General features: G+C 41.6%; 1 protein-coding gene across 5 annotated transcripts in view; it reads right to left on the reverse strand.

Moving 5' to 3' along the window:
- CNOT6 (CCR4-NOT transcription complex subunit 6) overlaps nt 1-16,251 on the reverse strand; it is a 32,993-nt gene extending 16,742 nt beyond the window's left edge. For 2 of the 5 annotated variants that reach the window (XM_069028558.1, XM_069028554.1), the window contains exons 1-3: nt 16,083-16,251; nt 13,854-14,231; nt 1,505-1,618 (exon numbers count right to left, since the gene is read on the reverse strand). In XM_069028558.1, coding sequence (XP_068884659.1) covers nt 1,505-1,616 — 112 coding nt within the window. In that variant the 5' untranslated portion in view covers nt 1,617-1,618; nt 13,854-14,231; nt 16,083-16,251. Of the gene's footprint in view, nt 1-1,504; nt 1,619-11,452; nt 12,841-13,853; nt 14,232-16,082 lie in introns of those variants that run through there. The other 3 variants (XM_069028556.1, XM_069028555.1, XM_069028557.1) reach the window with 3 other exon arrangements.
- Between the last annotated feature and the right edge of the window lie 7,291 nt (nt 16,252-23,542).

Here is a 23,542-nt window from a genome sequence, read left to right on the forward strand (position 1 = left end):
GACTCAGTCCCTGGCAGCAAGATGTTTAATACTGGTATAATTTCCAGTGAGCTACAACAAAATGAGGGGCATAAAAAAGCCTATAGTGAAAAAACGTGATTTAAATGAGATCAGTTAAAACATTTGTGGCTTTCTGTATTATGAGACCAAGTATTTTGCAAGGGAAGGACAGTGTGAACATTAACGAAACAAAAACATTGCACATTTTATTTTGCAAGGCAAATGCATACAGTTCTTAGGGAATTGATGCTCCTCTAATGCTCATTAAGAAATCTTTTGAGAGGCTTTAAATAAAAATCAATAGTTCTTTGCATTTTTAAAGCTGAATTAACACCTCTTCCCCACCCCCAACGCAAACAGGTGACTGTGATCATAGAAAGCCTTGTAGCTGAAAGGATTTCCAATCAACATCCCTGATCCAGGCTCTCCACTCCAGCACCTCCCTTGGCGGGAATCAGTCTGTAGTGAGATTACCAGGCATGAAGGGAAAGAGCCATCACTTAATGCACTTCCTATCCAGAGCAGCAGATGTCCAAGAGGATTCCAAGCCTAATGCTGATATATAATGCTGATTCCTGAAGCAGCATTTAACTAGGTTTCTGCATCTGTAACCTTCAGTAAAGAATGTTATTCACATGGTGAGACACATGGTACTGGAAGCAAGACACAGATTCCGTGAACTGGATGGAAAGATTCTTCACGATTTGAAGAACTGTTTTAATCCTTCTTCCATAAATTTCTCTACTGAACAGTCATTTACAAATCCCACATGGCAATTTTTGCAGACGCTTAAAGAACCTCCATATTTAAACAAAATTACAGTCTAAGTTTTAAACATCACAAAGTGATTTTTTAATTCTTAAAATATTTGCTTGAATTTCCTTGTAAACACACTTTTTGTAGCAAACCCCGGGTTTACTCTACAAATCAAGAGACACTGGTGGTCCACACCAGTTGAAATACATGCTTATGAATTCTGAGTATTATCTTATTTTTCAGAAAAGATTCAGAAGTCCAACAGTATCTCAAAGCTTGCACAGATTGTGGAGGTTTTGGTGTTTGTCTTTAATCTTAAGAACAGAGCAAAATTTACAACTGCTTTTAAAAAGAAAACTTCTGCTTCGTGGACTAATACCTTCCTGCTACATTACTTACAGTAAGAACATACCACTATAGATCAACCCCAACTTCACCCTCTTCTCTTTGACAAATTAGATCTTAAATTCATGCTCTCACTCACTTCATCTTCTTAAAACACAAGAGCTCACATCCATATCCTCACCTTAACAACTTTCCTATATATGGAAATTTCCCACTCGGCCCACCTTACCCCTCCTACAGCTCCCTGTGTTATCCTAATCCAAGCTCTTGCCTCCACACACCACAGCTGGCAGCTCCTATCCCAGCGTTCTCACTTCAAGGTAGGTAACTCCCCTCCAGACTTGTCCAAACCCACACTACTTGCAGTGAGTTCATAATTCAGGACCATGCCTCAGTTACTTACCACTTATTTCCAACTCTGCCCAGTGTGATTTCTTTCCATTGGCTGCTTCCTCTGAGGACATAATTGTGTACATCCTCCGTGGATCAGGTGGATCGTACTTTTCCTTGGGCATTCCTATTGAAACCAAAAGGCAAGTAATTAATTGAGATATTATATACTGAGAATTCTTTAGAAGGTAATTCCCATTTCAGTTAAATTTCATATTAGACTTATATACCAAATACTTTTCAAACCTACAGATAGTGTGCCCATTTACAAATGTCGCTGGATGGGAAACACTGCTATAAAATAGAAAAACAGAGATTCTCGATGCTCCTAAAATGACAGACAACAGTCTAGTCCCCCACCCGTCCCTGCAATAATTTACCAGAATCTGCAAAGCAATTTAAAAATTGTGTCCCACCACCTTCTGTGGCTATGCTGTGTGTCCCTCAAAACCAACACATCCCACTGCAGGCTCTTTTTTCTTCAACAATGAAACTTCAAAAAGAGATGATCCACCACCACTGGGATCTCTCCCATACTCCTAGAGAATACATTTGCTAATAACTTTGATTATCTATCACTTCCAGGTTACTGCCATTGTCAACGTTCCACATAAATCATCATCAAGAAAAGAATTAGGGCTTCAAAAAGAGCCTCAATTTTTTAAGTTTGCAAAATGACAGGTTTTAATCCAACCTTCACCTTACTTTCCGCAATCTAAAAATATTGCGCTCAAGGTAGATATTTCTATCACTTTCTTCAGCCAAGTATTTAACACTGAAATTGAACTTCATTTTCCTCACTCTTTTTCACATCATTCCAGATAACTTTATAAGAATAATTTTCTAGGTTCTTTTTACCATACTCAACCATGCACCATGACAGAGAAGCAAACATTCCTCTCCAACAAGCAACAAGCCATAAATCTATTTCTATGAAACAAGAGAAATTAAACAATGCTGGCTCAAGTCACACTTAAAAACACATTAGAGGCATTATTATGCGATTGTTCAGCAAAATACATTACAGCAGTATTGTAATACTACCCAAACCCATTCAATGAACAAGTAGCTATACTGGTCAAATTTCTAAGGACATCTTCCTACCAGACCTTTTAAGGCTTTCTCATTTTTTTATTTCCTGGGACAAAGTGAAAAATGTTGTCATTATATAAAATAATCAAAGAATAAGTCCTAGTAAATAAGACTATAAACCAGACTTATAATCTGTTTACTGATTTTACTGAAAAATATTTACTCTGCATGTTAAACAAAACAACAGAAATCCACCAAAAACTTTCTGATAACTACATAGCTTAATTAAAATAAAGCTTTTAGGTATCACATGCTTACTTTAATATAAAAGCTCTTTTACTAAGTCACACTCCTCCTTCCCTTTCCCACTCCTGGGCAAAACCAGATTTCTGCAGTGAAAAGAAATTCTCCTTTAAGAAGGGAATTGTGGGTAAAAGGATCAGATTATAAATAGCAGCTGGGTGAGGCTCCTTCCAGAGTGAAGGCACTCGAGTACCTAGGGTGCTGGGATCACCAAGTATAACACTTTTTTCATCAAACTTGACTAATTAAATGAGAGGAGAGTGGATTATAATCACCAGAAAGGTAAAAGCATAACTTCTCCCTGCAATAACTATGTAACTGGTGCAAGAATATATACCAATGCAATGTACAGAGCATCTCTTCTGAAATTTCAACATATAATTATATATAATTCACAAAGACCATGTAGGAATGCTCCAGCTTGTCAGGAAACATTTACCTTCCTCAGACATTTACTGCTTTCTCTTCCTGCTGCTCCCTGAATTAATAAATATGTTCCAATTTTTTGAGAAGCAGGTATAGCAAAGACAGAAATCTCATTCAGTACAGAGACACGAATGCTCCCCAGAGCACTCTCAATCACATGCACTAATTAACAGCTTTGCTGGTACCAGCAGTGTATCACTGCTCACTACTAAAAGAGGATGACATACTTTTCCAGTGGGTTTTGTTAATGTACACTAAAACAATTAGAGATTTAAGAATTTGAGGGTTTAACACTGGATCCTGGTGACACTGCACTCCCGGTCCCATTCGCTGCACCACCCACCCCTCAAAAAAGTTCCTGCTCTTGATGGTTTTCCCTCTCTCACTGCTGCATTTCTCAGAGGATGAGTCCCTGCTGTTTAGGACTACCAGGTGCCAAAAAGCAGCAAATGCTTGAGAGCCTCCTGGCTGAAAGAGCTGCTGCTGCCCGAGAGCATCACAGCCACCAGCCACATCAAGGATACTGTCACACCAAGCATTAACACATCTTCATCTATCACCCAGAACCCAAAATTTCTCAAGAACTGACAGGAAGGCTAAATTTGGGTCGTATTTCACAGGACAGCATAAAATACAAGTGCAACACCTTGAACTGCATTTCAAAACTTCACAGCACAGAGTAGTTCAAGAAAATCAGTCTCTTTTACTGTCTCCTTTCTCCACCTCCCCAAATCCAAATTTAGCACCTGCTCAACTGCTACAGTAAAACATAAAAGCTGAGGTGAACATCAGATTAAGTGATAGAGTTTTGTCAGACTAAAGCAATTTTTAGTAAGACCCATAAAATAGTGTTGAACATCCTTAGAACCATTGATAACTGCAGCTTTTAACAATTATCATGGTAATTTTCAGAAGAGCTTATACCACCTGTAATTTTCACTTGCACCAACAAAGATGGTGGAAGCACCATTAATGTTAGGTTGTTACAGCATACAGTAAATCAGTTTGTAAAGGAGAACATTTTTATAACAAAGATATGATATGGATTCCGGGAACACATTCCAGACTACATAAATTTAATGAAAAGGACATTTAAGCATGTTTGAATGCAAATTAAATTGTTTACTATCTTGTACCAGGTTATTAAGATTGTCATTTTAATAGCTGTAAAAATTGAAGAGCTTGAGAGTCAAAGTGAGTGTGGCTGCCCACTCCCACCCTGGGTCACTCAGTCCTCACACAGAATTAACACCCCCTACCCCAAAGTAACTGAGCCAAGCAAGGTCAATGAAGTCAACAGCGCACAAGGTCTGGCACAAGGAATTAGATCTCAAGCCTCCAGTGCAGACACTGTTTTAAGCTCTTGTTTGTACAGAGGGTGCTGAGAGACAGGCATTGGAACAGGGTGAGGGGAAGGAAGCAGGGACTGGCAGCTCCTTCAGGGAAGGGTGACAAGGATCAGAAAAAGAAGGAAAAAACCTGAAGGTTGTTACGTCAAGGGAGGACAACCTGATGGAAGAAGAGCTGACAAAGCTCTACTACACCTACTACAGCAGGTGGGTGATGGAGCTCTGGCTCTGGCTTCACTCAGAACAGACCACTGGAGACAAAGCCAAATGTTCCCAGGTCGAGCTGCACCTGCCTCGACTGCTGCCTGTCTCTCCAGATTACAGCCACGACTGCAGCCAGGTCATGCACAGCCAGGCTGGGCACTGGGCTTGGAATTGTCCTGGAAAATGGCAGTGTCATTACCAGCACCATGAGCTCCTGGGGTGCGCTCCCAGCCACAGCACCAGGGCCATGGAGGGCACCACGTCAGGAGGAGCTGGTGGCCTAGAGAAGGACTTCCTGGAGGCCAAGCTGGTTTAGATACACTGCTCCCCGTAGAAGAATGAAGGGACTTCAGCTCATTGCCTGACAAGACATTTGGAATGATAAGTGTCCTTGGCTATGGACATGTGCAAAGTAGAAGCTGGACTATAAAGTAGTTAATGCTCCAGGTGACTATGGAGACTATCAATAAATAATGTCTTCAAAATGAGAAATGAGACTGCTCTGAGTGGCAGGGAAGGAAAGACGATGACATTTTTTTCCTGTTCTACCCTTCTGCCATTTTTATGAAATTGGAAGATGGCGAGGAGGAAGATTTAAATAAAATAGGTAGGTAGCAGTTATTTTGAGACTAAGGTTTTGGGGTTTTTTTAAGCACCAACAGGAAATACTATAGCAATTCTTCGTTTCCTGAAATGCTTTCTAAAATATCATGATAAATTAACTTGATTTCAAAACTAAACGTATTGGACAACTCCTGTAGGCCAAGTACAATCTTTTATACTATTACTATGGAGGTAGATGTCAAGTTTGCCCCTAAAACATCATCTTTAAATTAGGAAAAGAAAACTTGAATTCTAAAACTGTGTAGAAAATGATGAACAAGAGCAACACAGTGTTCAGACATAATTTCAACTGATCTAATCAACTATTCTGAAATAACTATTTCAATACTTACTATGAACCATCTATAAACTCCATTTACAAACCTGGGAGCACATTTAGAAATACTGCAAGACCACAATGCTGAAGCATTACAACTCCACTTCTGAAACTTCCTAACACGTCGGTGACTCCTGTTGACTTCCCCTCCTTCCCCTTTACTTGCTTTTACTTGTCACTAACACACTAATGCAGATCAAGAGATAGCCAGGAGGGGAAAGTAAACAAAGTAGCACCGCTCCCGATCAAGTGCAGAATTACTCAAACTTTCTGCTACTTTAATTAAAAACAGTGAATAAACTATGCAAATCTAGATCTAATAAAGTAAGAAGTAACAAGACAATTGGACAATATTTTCCATTTGTTGATGCACTGCAGTATTACTTGCCAAATAAATTACTTCTGAACAGCTGAAAAGTAGCAGGATAGAAAGCAATCTATTAAGTTGCTCAAAGATTTCATAAGAAAACAATAGCACATATGAGAGACTTTTTTTTCCCTTTCTCTCTCCAAACCCTCACACTGGAAGCTCACCCCAGACCATTCTTTTGTAACCTTGTGCCTTTAACCCTGAAGCTCTTTTCCATGCAATCCAAAGTTTCATTTAAAAATGGGTCCTAATGACCTTCCCCACAAATATAAATGTTTCTTAAATTGACTGGTCTGTTTTGAATTCAAAGTTAATTTAGGATCCTCCACACCCTCTACCACTTGCACTGTGCTTTTACAATGCATGAAGCAGAACTAAGCTGGTCCTCCTGCAGTTCCTCCTCCCCAGGACCCTGTATTTCCACTTCACTCTTGCATCAGCACCAACTTTTGTCGGGTAACAAAGGAGCTGGTGAAGAGAATTAAACTAAGGAGGGAAGAGGGGAAAAAAAAAATATATTTGAGGGAGACTAGCTTCCTATGTTATTATTCCTGTAGAGCAGGGATGTATATGTGGATTTGCAGCTGTTGAAATCGGGGCACCGTCATAATGGCACTTCTGGCCACACAATCTCTTCTCCCATAGCAGGAAGCAAACTCTTGCTTCCAGCTACCCTCACCCAGTTAAACAGTAACACTGAACAAAGTCTGAAATCCTAACTGAAAGCAAAGTACATTGCTTTTTAGATAACTTAAGGCTGTAGAAGTTCTAGCAATGTATAGGCTAATCAGATATGCTAAGCTGTATTTAAAGGGTTAATTTCTACTGTTGAGATTTATTAGAATTAACAGGAATTACTGCTTTCAACTCCAAAGAGTGACCCTCTTCAAAGGGAACAGAAGTACCTCTAAAAGATAACTACTGTGCTTTGGAAAAAAATCTTTAAGGTAATTTCATAGTGCTGTATTTCAGTTTTACTATAAAACTGCAGATTTGCCCTTTCCTATTCAAAGACTCACTACCCCTTCTTTAAAAAGTGCTTTTCCAAAATGAAGCAAGCTTGCTGCTTTCCCTGTCTTGTCACTGGTGGCGCTTCACTCAGCAAGTCATGAATTTATACGAGAACTTAATTACATTTCAGCTTGAAGTACAGGCAAATAAGCAACAACACGGTCCCTGGCCAGGATGACAAGGTGCAACATCTGTCACCTCCTCACAGAGAAGCAACAGCAGCTTGGACTGGGTTTATGATAAAGGTCAGTCCCTGCAGAATTTACACACTTGACTTGATGAGTTGACTCAATGACTGAATTTATCCTCAGCCTGTTCCATGCCTGGGCAACAAACTAGAGAGTGAGGTCAATACTGAAAACTGATGGAAAAATATTCATGGACAAGATGTCATGATGAGGAAAGGAAGCAAATACCCAGCGCATCCCCAGATAAACCTCAAGTGCCCTGTGAAGTAAATTTAATGTATTTCAGCTAAATTCTTATTTCAAATGATTTGGCACCACCCCACCCTCCTAAGACATAAAACTTAAACGAGAGAATTGGATACTTTTTCTGTATCCTGATACTCTTCCTACAAAGCCTTCTAAATTTCATGTCATCTTATTTTTATAAATGTCTTATTCAAAACATACTAAATTCTAACTTTGTTTTTTTAAAAATAAATCTTAACATATGCCTGTAGTTTTGGATTTCCCAACTACTAGCAGGTATGCACCATAATATGGAAGTACACTTGCATTCTGCTATGAAATATAACTTGCTACATAATGTATATTTTGTAGCAATACAGTATACAATATTTATGTTACACATTTTTATACATGTATTTTATACAAAATATATTTTGCTATAATGTATTATAACATGCAACAACTACAAAATATATTTTGCTACAATACACAAGCAGATAAGCCAAACTTCAGAAAAGCAGGTGTGGGCCATCACCCAAAAGAAAAAAAAAATCTGAAAGAATCAAATCTGCCTCAAAATTGAGAAATCCATACTACAGTACATTAGAATTAAAATCACAAATATTTTGAAGCTGAATAAACAGAAATTTAAGGACTTGCTTATTTATTGAATACAACCTTACATTTAACTTTGTAGGCATGAACCAGATCCCTCTATTGAAATATATACAAAGAAAACACCAGTGTTGCAAGAAACCACATATTTATTTTCTCCCTACTAGTGTGCTGCTTCAAGGCAAATATCAAGTCTGTTGTGTAAACACCTATTATTTGTGGACTAGTACAAACACTCTTTGGCATTTTATTTGAAAGAGGCTGTTCAAGTAATTTTTTTTTTTTTTACAGTAAGTATTTAGTATTGAAAAAATAAGGCTAGGAAAAATCTGACTGGGAAATCAGCTAAAGGCCAACACCTGAATTTTTCAGAAGACATGCTGTAAATTAAAAATTTCCGTCTCCCTAGTGTGGGGAGGGATGGCACATACCAGCTGTGGGCACAGGCAGAACTGCAGCAGCACAAGGACAACTCCCAAGAGACTCAACTGTAACACGTGGGAAAGTGTCAAGATCCCTTTAACCCAATTTATAGCCTAATGTTGGAATAATCTAAATTAAAAATATAAAAAAAGCTGTTGAGTCAACACGAAGTCAATTGATTCATTCCAAGCACTTTTTCACTTGCTAAGATCACATTTTAGTGGCTGTTAGCATATTAAGATTTAATGGCTTCATCAGGGATGTAATGCTTCTCCATCCCATTTTGAGGGCTTCTAAAACTGTAATTTTACACGACTGCCAATACAAACCCACGAGTTACCCTTCCTCTTTTTCAGACTTAAGATAATGCAGTGGGATGTGAACATGCATGTGAACATGTGTAATAATAAATACAAGATACTGATTAAGTCAATATCCATTAATTCATGTAAGTATATCTGGAATATTACTAATCAGATGATTTATTTGAATTTGCATATATAAGTTCTACTAGAGAAAAATCAGAAGCTGACAAATGCTTTAATATTCTTTCAAAAATCTATAAAGCTGTTGCAAGTTCAGCAAAGCCCTTAATCTAGCTAAAGTTGACTAAAATGAAACATAACCCTCCTGAAACTCAAGCAAAGCATCCTGGTTCAGATAAACTGGGCCATAAATGTCAAAGGATTTACTTGCTGTCTTCAAATCAGGAAGGCTCCATTAGACTACAGAGCACTGACTAGAACAGGCTTTAAATTTTGTTAAGTTCAAAACTCAGTCATTTCGTATTTTTAAGAAGATCATATTAAATTTTGACCTGCAGGTATTTCAAATTTAATTAAGGTTTCTTTGTCCTTCATAACTACTTGTTAACAGAAATGCAAACTGGCTGGTTCCAGCCGGCAGTGGCAGGCATAGGGAAGATGTCATTTTCCAAACTTCTACTTTTTCTACCCAAACCCTGCCTATTACAATTTCCCACAGATCAGCAATGTGCAGCCCAGTATTTTAATGGTGTAATCCTTTAAACCTTGCACAGTGTGAAAAACTTGCTTACCATCATTTCACTAATGCAAAGAAGCAGTTGCCACTTCCATGTTCAGTTGCTATAAAAACTAGTTTGGGTTCAAAAGAGAACTCTAAAATAATCAGAGTACAAAAGGCACAATTCAGCACAGAGGTCCCTGACTGCTCCATCTTCTAGACAGACTACAAGACAGATCTGTTTTATCAGACTCATGATAAAAACCCCTCAAATTCCCACCCCTTACTCTGCACAACATATAATCATTAGAAATACGATGTCCAAACGTTCTCAGTGTAGCAAACATGGTCCAGATGATTAGAATAGTTCTTAATTATCAGAAATTGTATCTAATTATGACTGTAGTAAAAGGCTGCTGTATACAAAACAAACACTAACACAAAACCAAATTGCAAAGCAAAGACTGACCTTAACTGCTATCCCTGGAACCAGATTGGCTAGTTAATGAGTACTACACAGCATTCAGCTTTTTGCACATTCTGTTAGTGTATTCTGAAATGCCAATACATTAAAGAGATGTCAGGTTCACTAATTACTTTAAGAATTTACATAAACTGCATTGCATTACAGAATTGCATACTGTACAAGTCAGATGGAACCTAAAAGACCAGTTTTAAAAGGAACAGTTGTGCTGTAAAACATTTAGCTTCAGATTTTATAAATGTAGGCAGAAGGAAAAAGGCTTAAAAGCTTCACCTACAAATGTCTCTAGGAATCTGAGAATGGACTTACACTCCAAAACATTAATATAATACCAACTCCACTGGTTGTATCCAACCATATTTGACAATTTAGTTATGATTCTTCACAATAAATGGAATACTGATTCTTGTTCAGCAGACCTAGAGCAAAATTTCTTATCTTGGTCCAACTCAGTAAGCTATTCTAAATACTGGCACATGCACCAACACGTTCCTTACCACATGTTCCTTTATGTGTCTGCAGAATGCTTACCACATTTCTGTTGTTTCACGGGGGAAAACACAAAGTCACCACACAAAACACTATTTCTTAGTCTTACAACTAAGGAGTAAGAGAGAACTCAGCTACTTTAAATGAAGTTTGGATATGAGCTCATTTTCAGCATTCCTGCTACAGAACTGAACTAGAGCTTGACTAGAGGTGTCAGTATCTAAATCCAAAAAATCTCTGCCTTCCCAAAACACAATTTCTAGATACCTAAATGCTTGTTAGTATTAGTGTTGCTAAACTAACTGAAGGTCAAGATGTTACAGAACTCAACATACAGCTGATGCTTTACCCATATAGCCACATCCTGACAGCAAGCAAATTATTCACATATTGGTTTTGCTTCAAATTTAACCAACAAGCCTGCAAATGTTTTTCCACAACCACACTCTTGCACAGCAAAGCCAACTCAAGACTTCTTTCCTGTCCCCATGTCCCACTGCATCACCTCTCTCTGTTGTGTTGATGCAGCTGTTTGTGAGACAATATTGAAAACCAACAACGATACTCAGCTAAGAAAGTGGGGTTTAGAGGTTGTGGGGGTTGGGTTTTTTTAATAACAAAGTATCACCACTCAGCCGCGTCACTGGTTGGTTTTGAGCATTACTCTGACAACCGTTGTACTGACACGGATTATGTGGATTTAATGAGCAACCCAAGTAGCAGCTTTCCAAATTCTGCCACTGGAGAAAAGTCCTGACCTACTAAATCAGAAGAAACCATAAGGTGACCTAGTCCACTACTCCCTATACAGAAAGCACCTATCCCACGACTGACCATTGCAAATCTCCAGAGACTCTTTCATCATGTTTCTCATCAAAACAGGATTCCTTACTAGTTTTAATTATTCTTCACACTTACCGCTTGTTCCTAAAAGCTCTCATTCCTGAAAGTACTCTGCAGATGAATTGTGATTGAGGCAGCACTGAAATTCCTTAGCTCCCAGGACCTTTGCTTTGTCAGACAAAGCTCCTCTGTTGGGTGAGTAACTGTTAAAACTTCTTTAAAACAGTATTTAAAAGTATTAGTGGTCAGAGTGCGGCATAAAATATCTTCAATAGTTTTTATTTTCAGCCATTATGATGCCATTTCCTTCCTCTGACAGGTGATACACATCAGATGGTGCACAGCCAATCCTGGTGGTGTTTTAGTTTAGTTTCAAGCCTTCAGTCTTTGTAGGTGTTGGCTAAACGTGGCCTTTGTTGCAAAAATCACATGACAGATCTGTCTCTTAAGCAAGTTTTTTTCTGATCCCTGACTCTGCAACTGATCTACGCAGAGAGATACTTCTGTGGAGCAGCATTTAAGTCCGATCAATGTGCAGGATTCACATCTCACCCATCAATATACTCCAAAATAGCTCAAGTAATAAAGCTGCACATATTATTTGTAACATGCAGGATATGACATTATTGCATATTCCTGGTCTCCTAACCATGGCAAGATGCTGCACCCTCATGACAGGAGCCGTCACTCAAATTGCTTCAGCATGTTCTAGAAAACCCGTCTTTCAACTGAAACTGCTGCCTTGTTAAGCAAAGGATGCTTTGGAGATACCAGTATTATAAAATGGAAAAAAACTTGAGGAAGGTCTTCAAGTAGGGAGCCCCTTCACTTGCAGAATAAAGGCTGCACACCAGGAACATGAACTAAGATGCACAAGAGAGCCATCCAAATACCCAGGCTGTGATCACAATGTCGAGTTGGCAGCCTCCATAAAACAACTAACAGCATTTCCAGTCTAAAAAAATCTAAAGTCAAATCAATCTCTTCCTGCAGATCTCCACTGTAGCATAAATTGGAATCTTAACAGCAAGTATTTTAGTTCTGAAATAAACAACTGTATATATTTACTGCTCCTAGTCCCTCTTTGATTCATACACCAAAAAAAAAAAGCCTCCAAGGCATTAACAAAAGGATTCATGTTGCAGTCTTACAAAAGGAAAAATTGAGTTGTTGCCAATCTTTTTTTTTTTTAAAACAAGCACCATCTTGGAAGTGCAATTAGTAGCTAAAAGTACATGTTAAGCATTTAAACAGCTTTTTCTTTGGGACCTGCCTAAGCATTTGTAAACTCCTTAAAACTACAGCTGCAGAAATTGCTCCATGTAGAAATTGTGAGTGCAGGTCCCCAAGCTTATGCCAAGATTCCCTTGTTGAGTGGACTTGTACAACCCAATTTCAATGTAAGAACATAAATTACGTCACTTAACACAACGCTAATAATCTTGCAGGGTATTGTACAATAATCACACTTCCAAGCGTGAAGCACCAACACTTTAGAAGAAACAAAACAGATGAAACCCTGCAGTGACTCAGTTTAAGCAATTTATGCATAAAGCTTTCAAAATTACACCATGGAGAAGGATAAATTTAAACTGGAATCAGTAATGTCAGTATTTTGACATGGGAAGTAGTGTAAAACCTCAGTATATGGATTAAAAACCTCAGATACTTTGTATGTAACTGGGCATGGGTCAACCTCTACCTCGTGCCACTAGAACTAAAATCTGGTGGCTGGGTCTGTTGAGAATATTCTTGTGGTGTTTTAAGGTCACTGATAGCTTTTTAAAGCTCACCATACACAACTATAACCTTTCAATAATACATGTAATTTCCTGACAATAAAACACCTATAGAAGTAAGTGTCAATTCTTGTACATCCCTTCAATTCTGAAGACTGAAAGACATCCTCATTCCTAAAGATTCTGTGTAGAATCTTTGCCTGAAGTAGCCCCATTTGAGACTGGGATATAATGGTCAGACTGCACATACACAAGCGTACAGCCAAAAGGACATGACAAAAACAGGTAATAATTTAAAACTCAACAGTCTGTTAGCAAACAGAACCAGGGCCTCTGCAACAGGGACTCCACAACTGGATGGAAGAATCCTGGTTCACCACATGGACTCTTGGGCATGGTGGTGAGCCAAACAGCATGGCACACTACACTACAAACATTAATATTAAAGATTTTGGTGACAGATTAACAGAAACATTTTTATTTATACAGCCATGTTTTCAAATATAGCTTCTTTTGTTCATATGTAGGGAAAGAATTTTTAGTTTGCTCAGTCTTGGAACCATTTTAAGGACAGTGGTTTCCATCACGAACATTACACTTGGTTAAAAGAATGTCTTCCTAATATCTGTACCTAATAGGGTACAGCCCTATCTGAAAAAGGTACCACGCTCATTCAATTTGTGACCCTTCATAACATGTTTTCAGGTCTTCATGTATAAAATGTCAAATGTATTTACCTGCCCATGCAGTATTACAGTTTCATCTATTTCTTATATTTCCGTTCTTCCTCTAAAATTCAAGCACAGTAAACAGCCTGAACATGAGACTGTATTCAGAGTTCAACTTCAGAATGCAAACAGAAAAGAGATGCATGGCAGGATCCTTTTTAAACATGGGCTGATCCAAGCAATTCAGGTGAAAAGTGAACAAATAGTTAATCCAAATGCGAAGGGCTCCATTTCAGTAATAGCATGAATAAACCCCCACAGAAGGCTCCATTGCTAGCAGCAAACTCCACAGAGTCCAGATGAACCAGCAGGAAGAACAGAGGGCGGATAATCCTGTAAAATTACCCCAGTGGAAATGTTGATAAATTCCCAATTAGGAGACCTGCTCTAGAATAAAAAAAAAATGCGAGATACAATACAATTACCGTCAACACTTGCACATCTTTGTATTTAAGCCAGACAAATACCACAGGTATTTCTTAATCCCTTGGATTTTGAATTAGTTACCCACTGTGGTGAAATCTAGATTATGAAAATAAGCCCCAGAAATCAAATGAAAAAACAGGCAATCTGCAATTCTAGTTACAAAGCAAATACCCATCCATGAAGTTCTATTTTCGGTGATACAATTTTCTATGCGTTTGTGGAAATACAGATGGCTGTATTAAAAAACAAACAAAAAAACCCCAAAACAAAACAAAAAAATAAACCAAAACAAAAAAAACCAACAAAACCTTTAGCTTATTGCATTTGTTTTGAATACATTTCTTATACTACACAAAGCAAAGTAGCACAGAATCATGTTGGAGAAGACCTCTAAGATCATCGAGTCCAACCTAGGACTACAACCTAGTAGGTTCCATATGAATTTTTAATGTTTGTAGAAAAATTGCTGATAAAATATGTATTCACCATAGATACCAAGACAGAGACAGGTGTATTAGATATCTCCTTTTCTAAAGCCCTGTCTGATCCCAGGCTTATCACTCTCCATAAAATTCTGGCGTAGGAAAGGCTGTCCTGTGGGCCCCACGACAGACCGGGAGGTGCGGGAGCTCCCCGCCGCCCGTTCCCCCGCAGGATGCGGTTCCGCAGGCAGCCCAGGCGCTCATTCCCCGTGCCCCAGCCAAGGCAAGGGCCCCGCTCGGTTACAGAACGGCGGCCGAGCCGCTCCGATCCCAACCCCGGCCCCGCCGCCCCCAGCCCCAATTTTCCCTCTGTTTATCCCTGCATGCGCCCGTCCCGCGGCCTCGCGCGCCCGCCCCCCGCGCCCTCCTATTGGCCACCGCCGCTGCCACTCACGGCCCCTACGGCCCCGCATTGGCCGCCGCCGCTGCCACTCACGGCCTCCACCCGCCCCGCCGCTCCCTCCGCCGGAACGAGCGAGCGCCGCTCCGGCCCCGCCGCCAGCGCGGCCGCGGCTCCCGCTGCCGGCGGGGCGGGGAGGGACGGGAGGGCGGGCGGCTGCCGCCGCCGCGGCTCCTTCCGGAGCAGGCGAAGCGCTCCGCTGACAGGCAGCACTGCCGCCCCTCGGTGCGCGCCCAGCCAGGCGGATCGGCCTCCGGGGAGGCAGCGGCGCGGGGCGCCGTGCGTGGAGGGTGGACGGGCAGTTCCCCCGATTGATGTCATTTCCCTCTGCCTTTTGTTTAATTATTTTAAACTCAATTCCACGGTGAGGAAAAAAAACCCAACAAATACAACAAAACCTACCAGCACCAATAATAACAACAACAACAACAACAACAAAACAACTTCAGGTTTCCAGATGCCATTATACTAATTTCTCTTAATTGCCTTCCCGATGCAAACAGAGCCGGGCTCCTGCGCGGCGCCGCCCGGCCCGGCTCCCTCCCAACCTCCTTCCCTGCCTCCCGCTCGCCGGTGGGCGCTCGCGGGGCTCGGGCCAAGGGTGCGGAGCCCCCTCCCCGCCGCCCCCGCTTCCAAAGCCGCCGTTCCCCGCCGCCTCCCGGCCGCGGAGCCTCCCCCGGGCGTCCCCGCCGCAGCGACTGCCCAGGCCCAGCACCCCCCCGGAACGCCCCCACGCCCAGAGGGGCCTCGGCCCCCCCTGACACCCCCGAACGACGCGGCGCGGGGGCTTCTCCCCGCCGAGCCCGGGGGGGGCCTCGCCGTGCTACCGCCGGACCCCCCCCGTCAGCGCACTCCCCCCACAGCGCTGCCCCCCCCCCCCCGGGCAGAGCTCCCCCCCAGCTCCGGGCCGGGCGCCGGAGCCGCCCCTACCTGTGGCTGCAGCATCCCCGTCCCCCCGCCGCCCTCGCTCCGCCGCCTGCCTGGCTCTTTGTTTCCTGCCGCGGGCCGGACGGGAGAGCGGCTCCCCCCCGCCTCCTCCTCACACTCATTGAAAGCAAACAAGCATCATGGCGGCGCTGGCGGCGGCGGCGGCTGCGGGCGGGCCGGCCCCCCTCCTCCTCCTCCTCCTTCTTCTTCTCCTCCTCCTCCTCCTTCTTCCTCTCCTCCTCCTCCTCTCCTGTCCGCTCTCCGCCCCACCTGCCCAGGCCGCCCGCACTGCGCGCACGCTCCGCGGCCGCGGAGGGAGCCCGGCGAGGGGGGTGGCAGGGCCGGGGGGGCCGCGGGGTGATGCGGAGGGAGGAGTTTGGAGCGTGTTTTGGGGTACGGCCGCAGGAACGCGGCGGGGGGAAAAGCAGGTGAAAGTAATGTGTGGGCTGCGGAGTAAGGCGTGCAACCCGTGCAAATGGTGTGTGTCAGGGAAGGGGTTCCTAGCAGGAGCCCCAGGAAGGCGAATGGGAATAGTCACTTGTTTGGAAAAGAACTTTTCAATTCTCCTGCAAAAGCCCAAATGGGAAACTCAGCCTTGAAGTGGATGAGCTCAGACACGGTGCGGGTGATAGGCCGGACGCTTTTTAGGAAGGAGAACATTTCTTCTATGTTTGTGTCTTTAATGGTAAACCAGTGCCTCAGATCCTTCGCAGTGACATATTCAGGAACAATGTTTACTGTGAAATGTCCCCCAGAATCGCCAGCAGCACCTTTCTGAAACTCACGTTGCGGCTCGGCTTACATCATTTTCTCCTATGAACTGATTATTGGATGCAAACCAAGATATTTAGAAAAATAATTACTTTCTCATTAAGTGTTACTATTACTGTCCCTGCACAACTAGACTTTATGATGAGAGATGCCAAGTGAAATGATGGTGGGGAAGTGCCATCTATGGTATAATATTAGCAAAACTCTTAAATAATGACTTCCAAATTAAGGATTTTAGCCGTTTTTCAGAGCATTGGTGATGAGCAAATGAGCAAATGAGCGCTTGGTTCCACTTCATCCAAAGGAATAGTGGGGACAAAGACACTGTCCCAGATACAGAACCCTGTTTCTGATCTGGGAAAGCTGAATAGGAATTTAGGCCTCAATTTTGATATAACTGGATATGTAGCTGGAAATAAATGGCACTCACACTGTTGTGCAGTGAGGCATTCTCTTTTAACATAATGTGAAAGAGGATGGTACCTGGTCCAGCTTCTGAAAAACACCATCCCCATCCATCTGAGGCCAGTACTTTGGAAAACATGACCCTGGCATGCTGCGGACCAAACCTGCTCGCTTCAAACCTGCTCAGAACGTCCTCCACTGAAAGGCTGACACTTCATTGGACATAATCCTGCTGTACTTCAGATTTATGCTCAGCCTTATCATATCATATATCTGAAATGCTCTTGGATGATAAACTATCTCCTCTCCACATGGTGCAGTCCTGCGCTAAGATATCCTAGCCTGCTCCATTACGGATGTGCACAGGCTCCGGCAGAATGCCGTATCTGCTTCCCGGTCTTGGCTGGCTCTGGAGAGCTGACAGTCATTCAGAACTAACTCAAGTAGCTCTACATGTCATTCTCCAGCACTGCATGTCTTTTCTTTCCGATAAGCAGCTGTCCTGCACATTCTTCAGTTAATACTTTCTGGGTCAGATATGGCCTCAATAGACTATATCATTTTGCCCAGAGCTAATTCTCCAAAAGCAGTAGGAAAGTCTTTGAATACGTTGCAGGATTTTCCAGGAATTGCTGCTCAGCAAAGAAAATTCAGTTGATCATAAGTTTCTCGAAAATGCTTGGAGGGAACCTTCATTCCTCAGGGATGGATGCTGGGGTAATATTACCTTAAACAATGAAAGGTCTACTGGCAAAGGCCTTCAGCACTGCAAGTGGAGAACAAATGGCAGAAAATACTGTAATTCTCAAATAACTGAGATAAGCAAGTGAGAACATTAGAGAAAATAATTCAAAAGCAATTAAAAATAATTTTGTATTATTGTTCACTGTACAGACTAACAGGAGATTGCAGCAATTTGGCAGATTTCAAGTTAGTGAATTTTATGATGATGTTACAGGTTATTTATAAAAAAACAGCAATATTTGAAGAGCCTAAAGTTATGGCCTTTTATGTAAACAATTTTTTTTTAACTGCCAGCTTGTGTGGTTTGAAACAGCAGAATGAAGTAAAAACAGGTATGTGGGGTTTTTTTTTAGAAACTGTTATGTTCCACTGAATTTCCTGTTCAGAAGTGCTGTTGCTCAACTGTATGTCTGATTAACTTTTGCTCCCTGAAAGTGTTATCAGACCTGTAACCAGGCAAACAGCAGAGCAGATGGCCAGTGCCAGTATCGGTGTTTCTGGTCTGGGTGCTTAATGAGATCTGAGAGTGTAACATGAGCCTCTTTCATTTTGTCTGTCTCACATGGCAGATATACTTGGTGCAAGTGCTCTGGTTGCTCAAGGTCACAGATTCATCAATCAAAAGAGAGCCCTTCCCATTAATCTTTTACCTGCCCATGACAGTTCCACACATCTCAGGAGCTGCCATGTCACACTGAGTGCTGTTGTCCTGAGTTTGGGACAGTAGTGCTGTGAAAGACAACAAGGTTAAGCAGAAATTAGTCATGGTTTAAAACACATTAGATGTACTGTACCCTGAGTGTAAGTTTTCATTGATTAACCCTAAACCAAAAATGCCTTTTTATGCTGTGGAATAAGCCTTCAGTTGGGCAAAATCTCCCGTCCCACACAATCGGATGTCCCACACTATGAAGGTGAATGTCCTACAACATTTCTGACCCTACACTTGGACATAGAAATATTTGCTGTGAGTGGTTCAAAAAATCTCAACACCCCCCACCATCTTCCCTCTGCATGCACATGTCCGAGGCTGGAGCTGGCAGTGTGCCTGGGAGGCCTCAGGGAGGCCACTGGGTGCATTTGACCAACACTTGCAGCTGGTTCGAGGTCGTGGTGCCTCTGTGTGCTGACAGAGGGATGTGAAACTTGTGGCTGAGCAATGGTACTTTTTTGCTTTGTTTAAATGGCTAAATTTGGTGACGATATACTCTTGAAATATCATGTAGAGTTACACAGTAGAGGCTTGCTTGACTTCTAAGTTCTTTGTAGTAAAGGACATGTCCTTCATCCTGCATGGTTCATACATCACCCCATCCTCAGGGAGAGCAGGGACAGAGGTGTCGTGGCTTGTGCAATCTCTTGTGTCTGGGGTTACTGAAGAGGTGACCAAGGAAAAGTTCAGTCCTACCCACTCCCTCTCTTTCTGTGCCCAGGAAATGTGACAAAAGCAGTGTAACTGGAGACAGGAAAGGAATCGGGGAGGAGAGCACAGTTATGGTAAAGCAGGGGAGATAATGAGGAGGCAAGAAGAAGTAACTCGGAGATGGAGAGGGATCCCAAATAGGAGGGCAGAGCCTAATTATGGTCTGCATTTTCAGTCTGCGTGGGTTTAGATACAGGGATCTGAACTGCAGGATAGCTTCCATGGCTGTTGAGATCAGTGGGATGGCTGTTCTGAACATGGCATATGCCTAAAATGACAGGTAGTCTGAAAAATGAGGACTTGGAGCACTCATATTGTGCTTCTGAAATCATTGCATTTTTAATGATTTCAGCCTTAAGTTTTATGGCCTGTTCTCCATCTACCAAGTGAATGTAAGAGCATCTTCTTTCACAGCTGGATAGTAAAGATAAATCTTTGATGTTTATTGAGCATTAAAACTACAGTGAAAGCTCCATACAAAAAGCATTGAGGCAATTAATATTCCTGCTTTTCTCTGCGTGGAATGGAGTTCAGTGGTTTCCAGAAGACCTATATGTAAAAAGGTAATTGAAGTCTCCCCTTATGCATATCCACAACAGAGATGAATTCAGGAATTTTAATCCTGGCATGGCACAATTTGTAGGTAAGGTCTTTGGAGCCTTAGAATTACTTTAATATGCATTGTTAGACAAAAGTGGAATAAGTACTTTGAAAGAAACTGAATATGATCAAAAGCTTTTTTTCTAGAAATATCTGCATTTTAGTAGGAAGACTTCCACAGTGAGAGAAGGGTTTCTAACTCCTTTTTGCCAGTTATGGATACTACTGTTTAACTCGTCTGAGATGCTTGTGTACTATGTTTAGATGACTAATAATTGTTTAGATATTTGATAAATTGTCAGGATTGTAGCAGTTTAAAATGTGCATTGAATCTTGTTCTCTACCTCAAGCATGCAGGTCTGTGGAACATTGAGTCATTAATACTTTTTAGTGTGTGCATTTGTTCTATGCTGTAGCAGTGAAGTAACAGATCTGAGAATAATTCTTACTTTTCCTAATCAAATATTAAAATCTGAAGGCTGTTAAGAAGCTGTATTTATGAACCATAATGTTGTTTACCTCATTGTCATTTTTTAGACACAGGCTGATTCTTGCAAGTTTTTGTTTCTAGAATCACCTCTCCAACTCTTGGTCACCCCTCTCCAAGAAGACATCCATCTTTTCATCTTAGAACAAAGTTAATAATATGAAAGAAAATGTTAATGGTATGACCTGCCTGCATTCATTACATGGGCAGAGCTCTTGGCTGCATTCAGAGCTCTGCAAAAAGAGCACAAGGCTTTGCCTTTCACAGCAAAAGCTTTTATGTATGTGACTGAATAGAGCAAATTGCTATGAAATACCTGAATGCCCAGTTATGGAGTCACAACTGAGAGGTTAAATGCCAAATAATGACATTATTGATATAAGATGGAAGGATTCTCTTTAGTGGAAAGCCAGTGTTCAAACTACCCATCCAGATTTTTGGTGTTTTCTACCATAATTCTTTCCCTTTGTATCCATTTTGGCGGTTTTTTCCCCTTCCTCTGTCAGCATCTTATTTTTCATCTTTATTCATCGTTGCTTTCTATGCTTTTCTCTAGCAACAGAAACATATTTACTTGCAAGCTGATCCCATCTGTGCTCCCGCATTGTAAAGCTTCCCCCTGCCGTGGCACTGCATGTCTGATGGAGTTTCATACAACGGGTGGGAAGCTCCAGCCTTCCGGAGTGCCAGGATTTCACACCGTGGATCAGGCAGGCAGGGCACTGCCCACTGGGCATGGTTTTTAAAAAAAGAGAGGGTGGGCAGTTTTTCTTGTGTAAGAAAAGGCAATAATACTGTAATCATTTGTCGCCTGACCGTTCACTGAAATGGAAGAGTGCTGAACTTCTAATTTAATTGGGTCTCTCGTGCTTGCACTGCTTCCTGCTCATGAACCAGAATATATGAGGACTATAACTCAAACATACACTAACCTGTCCCTGCTGCAGTCTCATCCCTTGCAAATTAAGTAGGATCAGGACTCAAAAGAGATAACTAAGGAGACCTATGTCCTGGAGGAAATTACCGTGAATTACAAAATGATGGTTTCTCTCTTAATAAAAAATGAACTAATGCTCCAGTGTGACACTATGGAACTTTTCAGTTTGTAAAGGTACTGTCTTTCAGGAAATATATATGTTAATCCAGCTGTCATGCATAAATTCTCATTTGGGACCTGATCTAATTCCCATTGAAGTAGGGATGGACTCAATCTACTTAAATTTCTCCATGCAGTTTCACGGCTTTCCACTATCTTCATCTGTTGTATCACATTACTGTGTGTGGGTAGAGTTGCCACATTCCACCCATGACACAACTGTTTCAGTGGCAAGTGAAGTGCTACGTGCATATGGCACACGCAGGCTTTACACAAACCGTATGCTTTCAGACAGCTATCTGTGTCATTGAGGGACGTTAGAGAGGCTTCCTGAAGAAAAAGTCCATTTGCTACATTATTAGAAAATTTTGCAAACTTTGTTTATTATTGCCATGATCTTACTTTTGATATTTGAGGGACAGGATGAGTGATTTATTGCTTACCTTTCATAAATTAGTAAGTCAGATTGGTTACTTTGAATAACAATAAAATGGTTGCATGAGGATTTTGGAATCAATCTCTTTAATTTTATTATTTACTGTGTCAAATCTTAGGCCCAAATTTTGCTTATTTAACAGTGAGCGACTTCATAAAATTACCAGTTACAGTCATACATAGTCTTCTTTATGCTATGTGTTTCACATTTCCAAGATGTTGAATGTCCTCATTGCTGAATGTTTTGTATAGGAGATTATTATTATTTATATGAAGAATTTTGGCTAAGGGCAGTCTCTGTTGGGGCAAAAACCCTCAGAGAATTTATAAAGTACACTTTAATCCTGAGGCTATTATAGGCCTACTATTCTTGGGGTTTTTTTCTTTCATGGTTGCAAAAAAAATTACAAACTGACTGAATAAATTTAGCTGGTAGTTAAGTCTGGCTATTTCTATATTATCTGAATTGACAAAATACTTTCCTTAGGACATTAGGTATGCAGAGAGAGGGGACAACATAGTATTGGGTGAAACACCAACACAGTCAGAATAATTAAATATGAGAACTCATCAGCCTCTCATGGAGCTACACATTCGATCACTTCCCTCCTGTATGGCTGGATCCATTGCTTTGGGACACGCTGGAGTAGGATCACCTGGAGTAGTGTGGGCACATCTGTGTGTGTGAGCTGCTCACCGAAGGATGCCCCTGCACTCAGAGGAGGCTGCAGTACCTTGGGGCTCTCATTTCTTTTTGAAGGCTTTGAAGGCAGGCATTGGAGCTGAGGTAATGAAACTGGAAGAGGTTTGTTTCCAAGCACTGGGAGACCTCAGTGAGCGGAAGGAACGCAGGGCATTAACTGCTGCGACGGGTGGGGTGTGACTCTGTCTGCAGCCATGCCAGCTAAAAGGCTGCACCACAGAACAGCTTCTGCTCAGAAGAAGGGTGAAAATCATTGCCTGCTTCCCAGGTGATCACTGCAGGTGACAGGAAGAAAATTTGTCCAACGTTCACAGCTGGTGATTGGTGTGGTACATTAAGAGCTTTTCCTCTCCTTCCAAAATATTAGACACTTTGAATAAATGCCCCCGGGAGGGACAAAATGCCAAGTTGAACAAGCCACTGATCTGACCTGCTGTTGTTTCCTCTGTGTCCAGAATTGTTGGTCTGCAAGATTAAAAAGGGACAAAAATTTTTCAGATAAAAAAATCAAAATGTTTGAGCCTAATGCAGCAGGCTTAGGCTAAATCACGTTTCCCAAAGTGTGGCTTTCAATATCAAGCCTACTCCTGAGGAACTGGCAAATGCTCAACGAGCTCAACACGGAGACAACTGGCAGCCTGAGTCATTTTCACATGTGATTGTTGAATGTGACAGATTGAGAATAGCAAGGAGTACGAGTTCATGCTATGAGAGTGAAGTAACCCAGCATCCGCTTGCTTGCTTGAGCCTACAGAGGGATGTGGAGTGCTGTGGCAGAGAAATGCCATCGAGGCTTTGG

This window comes from Aphelocoma coerulescens, chromosome 13 (assembly GCF_041296385.1).
Source record: "Aphelocoma coerulescens isolate FSJ_1873_10779 chromosome 13, UR_Acoe_1.0, whole genome shotgun sequence".
Classification (NCBI taxonomy): Eukaryota; Metazoa; Chordata; class Aves; order Passeriformes; family Corvidae; genus Aphelocoma; species Aphelocoma coerulescens.